Source organism: Bison bison, unplaced genomic scaffold, assembly GCF_000754665.1.
Source record: "Bison bison bison isolate TAMUID 2011002044 unplaced genomic scaffold, Bison_UMD1.0 scf7180017864371, whole genome shotgun sequence".
In the NCBI taxonomy this organism is placed as follows: domain Eukaryota; kingdom Metazoa; phylum Chordata; class Mammalia; order Artiodactyla; family Bovidae; genus Bison; species Bison bison.
Genome location: NW_011494943.1, coordinates 15,958,124 through 15,962,970, shown reverse-complemented (window position 1 = coordinate 15,962,970; position 4,847 = coordinate 15,958,124). Strand labels below are relative to the sequence as shown.

The following is a 4,847-nucleotide window of genomic DNA, read 5'->3' as shown; positions in this document are numbered from 1 at the left end:
ATTCAGAAAACAAAGATCATGGCATCTGGTCCCATCACTTCATGGCAAATAGATGTGGAAACAGTGGAAACAGTGTCAGACTTTATTTTTCTGGGCTCCAAAATCACTGCAGATGGTGACTGCAGCCATGAAGATAAAAGACGCTTACTCCCTGGAAGGAAAATTATGACCAACCTAGATAGCATATTGAAAAGTAGAGACATTACTTTGCCAACAAAGGTCCGTCTAGTCAAGGCCATGGTTTTTCCAGTGGTCATGTATGGATGTGAGAGTTGGACTGTTTAGAAGGCTGAGTGCCGAAGAATTGATGCTTTTGAACTGTGGTGTTGGAGAAGACTTTTGAGAGTCGCTTGGACTGCAAGGAGATCCAACCAGTCCATTCTGAAGGAGATCAGCCCTGGGATTTCTTCGGAAGGAATGATGCTAAAGCTGAAACTCCAGTACTTTGGCCACCTCATGCGAAGAGTTGACTCATTGGAAAAGACTCTGATGCTGGGTGGGATTGGGGGTAGGGGGAGAAGGGGACGACAGAGGATGAGATGGCTGGATGGCATCACTGACTCAATGGACGTGAGTCTGAGTGAACTCCGGGAGTTGGTGATGGACAGGGAGGCCTGGCGTGCTGCGATTCATGGAGTCGCAAAGAGTCGGACACAACTGAGCGACTAAACTGAACTGAACCTTTTTAGGAAAGCACTGCTTTTTGGCATTAGAGAAATGGAATTTTAAAAATATAGATGCATATTCATACATTTATGAAAACCCCTCACCTTTCTTGTATTTTCTTGAGTTTCTCAGGATCTGTCTTCATTTTAGGGGCTCCCTTTGCTTTGGTAAAGCCAGAGAACTCCATTCCGCTCCCATTCTCATTTTGGTTTGGGAACTCAGACACTGCAAAGAACGTAAAAGGTCTGTTTTCTTGCAGAGACCGTGCCACGTGCAAGTGGCCTTGTACATTCATTCCTGATGGGGGGGAGCTGGAAGACTCCATCAAGGACAGGTTGCCCTGAGGATTTGGCAAGAGACCGTCTGTATATAAGGGAGCCTCCTGAGCCGGGCTTGTTGAAGTAACATCTTCTGCTCCCCTGACATCAAGGTCATGTGCACTGTCTACTGGAAGGTAACTGCAGTTTTCAGCACCAGCAAGTAGATTCCTGTTTCTAATGGGGGACAGTGGTTGACGACCGCTAAACCTGGAACTTCCCTCCGAGTCTGAACTGGGAACTAAGGTAGATGATGGGGGCAGGTCTGCCAGAGTATCATCTCTCAGAGTGAAATGTGTGACTGATCCAGGCATGTTATGGGATAAATTCACTGATGGTCTTGGAGCCATTGGTCTACCAGCAAGGAAAAAATCAAGAGGGTTACTAGACTCACTTAAATAGGCCTGACAGTCTCTTTCATAAGCATGGGTTCCAGGCCTCTCTTCCATAGAGATACCATCAAGGGATTCATTTTCAGCATTGATGTCATCCTCATCCTCCAGGCTGGGTTCGGATTGGGTGTCCCATGAATGAGAGGCCTTTTTCTCACTTTCACAGTCACTGCTGTCTTTTCCTTTAATAGATCCCCCATCAGAGAGCCCAGGGTCTTGGGACATCCTTTGCCCGACAGAAGATTGCTCTGTCACTGGCTCCATTGCATTGCTAATTCTTAAGGAGCCATGACTGGCCTCACTTCTCCTTATAGAATTCGCTCTGCAGTGTGCAGGATTTTCTTCAGAGTTTTTATTTTTGGCCTGAGTGGCCAGTGTCCCAAGGAATCTACTTCTCTTATGACTGGAAGGAGAACGGGGCGGGTGCATGCCAGCCATCAAAAGTTCTTCCTCCATGTGGGTTTCCTCTTCTGTGTCATCATGTTCACCTCCAGGGTTTGAAGATAAAATGGAATAGAAGTCTTCGTCTCTGAACCGAAACGTGGTCCTTCTCGGCCCTCCCAGGGTGCTAGCTACAAGTGGTGGCCCCAAGGACTCATCCAACTCTTGGGGACTGTGTGTTCCTTGGAAGGCCTGGGGCAGGGCTGAGTGTGGCGTGCTCTGGGAGCGCGTGCCTGTGTCTCCTTTTCTGGCTCGTTCAGTGCGGGAGTTTTCCATCACCATTATTACTTGTGAGGATGGGACCAAGTTTCTTCTCTCTTGAGTGGGCCTCTTCAGCTTGGTGTCACTTGCCCATGCTGGATGTTCTTGTTGAACTATTGGATCTGCATTGAGAAAAGACAAGCTTAATCATTTTACTGTAGGTGCTCGTGGATGCAAGACCTCTTAATACCAAGTGGGAGGGTCCTATAAGGCAACCAACAAGCCCTGGAGAGGAAAACGGATGTGGTTAAAGTGGCTGGAGGTACTGAAAGTGTCCAGGAGAGTCCGCCTCAGTTTAAAAGTAAAGTGTGAGTCACTCAGTCGCATCTGACTCTTCACGATCCCGTGGACTGTAGCCCACCAGGCTCCTCTGTCCATGGCCTCACTTTACCACCTACAAATTCTGTTTTGCATACTTGTGGAGCTCAGGTTGGTCCTGGGGCAGCAGAGTGACCCTGAGGATACAGATCTTTTCTGCAGAAGCTCTTGGAAGACTGTCCAGCCCCCACATCAGTCAGGGCTGATGATGAGTAAAACCTCTCATTCAATATGAATATGATTTTCATATTCATACCTGTATTTGTTGAGAAGGAAAACCAGCGGTCCAGGAATGATTATTACAGAAACTACCAGCGCTGACCCATCCCAATTCATTCAACATACATTCATACTCCTGCTTCACACGCAGCTTCACAGAACCTTAAGAAATGCATGGTCCACTGTGGGAGATTGGAGGAAGGCTCTAGAAACTGGTGTCCCATTAAATTGATGATTGTGGTTACGTTTACTATTCCCTGCAGATAAAAATCATAACTCTCTCATGAAATCATGATCTCCCCTTTGTCACTAGCCCCTAATCAGTTTGTGACCTCTGGCTATGATAGAATTCCTCTCCATTGTCTCCTGAATCTGAAGTATAGGGAGGTGTAGAAAGAGTCGGGTGAGTGCCCAAATGGGTGGAATCCTCTGAGGGTGAAATGGTTTCATTTACAAGGTAAATGGTTAAAATTTACCTTGTAAAATTAGTGAATAAGCACAATTTATTGAGGGCAGCATGCTAACTGTGCTATATACATTAGGAAGTCCCATAACTTGCCAAGATCCTATTTCCAATAAATGATGGAGTGAACATTTGAATTCAGGTCTGCCTGATGCTGCAGTTTGTCTCCATAACCACTACCCTGTGTTGCTCCTGAAGAAACAATTTCCTTGTGAAAATAAGAATCTACTTCATTCATCACGTGTGAACTGCTCAGCATTTTTACCCTCGTAGTGTGGATAGAACACTGGACCTACTTCTCCGATTCCACTCACCTGTGTTCCCTCCTGCCATCAGCCCTCCTCCCACCCCACCCTCCCCTCCCCTGTTCCCCTCCCTGCTGTCTTGCAGGGTCTGGTGAGGCGCTATTTCCTTATCCTTCTAAAGCAATTCACCCTGTAGGGTGGCCAGGACTCCACAGCTTTAGGAAGGCCTGTGCGGTAACAGCTCAGGCAGGCAAAATGCAAATCCTCTGAGTGTGCAGCTTAGCTAAAGGCCAAGTCCATACAGTCTTGCTTTAATGGAGCTCCCAGGGAGCACCAGTCCTGGTCCCTCTGTAAGCCTCTTTTCACTGTGAACCGCATGGGACACTCGGGGACACAGTGAGAATCTTTACTCATTGGCTCTTCTGGAAATCAGTTAAGCTTTCCTATCAGGCTCCCCCTGGGTTTTATAAACCCCAGTAAGAAACGAAGCAGTGATTCTAGGATGCTCTGGTATGTGGCTGTGGATATAAAGGAGTGGAGCTGTGTTTCCACCCAGGCTGGGCTGATGGTTTTTTAAAGAACAAATGCTTCTGTGTAGTGATCTGAGTTCTCCTGATATATGTATCTGTTGTTGTGCTTGTGTTCAGTCGAGTCTGACTCTTCATGACCCCTGGACTATAGCCCACCAGGCTCCTCTGTCCATGGGATTTCCTAGGCAAGAATACTGGAATGGGTTGCCATTTCCTCCTCCAGGGGATCTTCCCAACCCAGGGATCGAACTCACATCTCTTGTGTCTCCTGCATCAGCAAGCAGATTCTTTACCACTATGCCACCATATGTGTGTATGTATAAATATATACATATATATATATATATATTACATGTACACACTGCTATTTTTATTTATTTTTGGCTGCACTGGGTCTTCACTGCTGCATGTGGGCCTTCTCTGGATGTGGCGAGCAGGGGCTACTCTCTAATTGCGGGACGTGGACTTCTCATTGTGGTGGCTTCTCTTGTTGCAGAGCACAGGCTCTAGGGCGTGTGGGCTCAGTAGTTGTGGCACATGGGCTTAGTTGCTCAGTGCCACATGGAATCTTTCTGGACCAGGAATCAAGCCTGTGTCCCCTGCATTGGCAAGTGGATTTTTATCCACTGTCCCACCAGCCAAGTCCATATATATGGTTTTTTTTTTTTTTTTTGAGAAAAAGGTAGTATGGTGGATTCAGAAGTATAGTCTTCAGTTGGTTACTTTTCATTTTGAATGTGACTGGAGAAGGAAATGGCAACCCACTCCAGTATTCTTGCCTGGATAATCCCATGGACAAAGGAGCCTGGCGGGCTACAGTCCATGGGGTAGCAAAGAGGCGGACACGAACTGAAGTGACTGAGCACAAGGGCCTCAGAGATTAGCTAGCAAGTGCTGAGACCTGAATCTTCTGGTTGTGAACACACAGAGCAGCTCCTCTGCCCTGAGTCTGTTTAGTTCAGGCTCCGGGAGATGCCCCCAACCCCACCCCCCAC

At 47.2% G+C, this 4,847-nt stretch overlaps 1 protein-coding gene across 1 annotated transcript in view; it reads right to left on the bottom strand.

Annotated features, from left to right (window-relative positions):
* The window catches only part of MARCH10 (membrane-associated ring finger (C3HC4) 10, E3 ubiquitin protein ligase), a 92,023-nt gene that overhangs the window by 27,093 nt on the left and 60,083 nt on the right, over nt 1-4,847 (bottom strand). Inside the window, exon 5 of the mRNA XM_010856461.1 lies at nt 771-2,199. Coding sequence (XP_010854763.1) covers nt 771-2,199 — 1,429 coding nt within the window. The remainder of the gene's footprint in view (nt 1-770; nt 2,200-4,847) is intronic.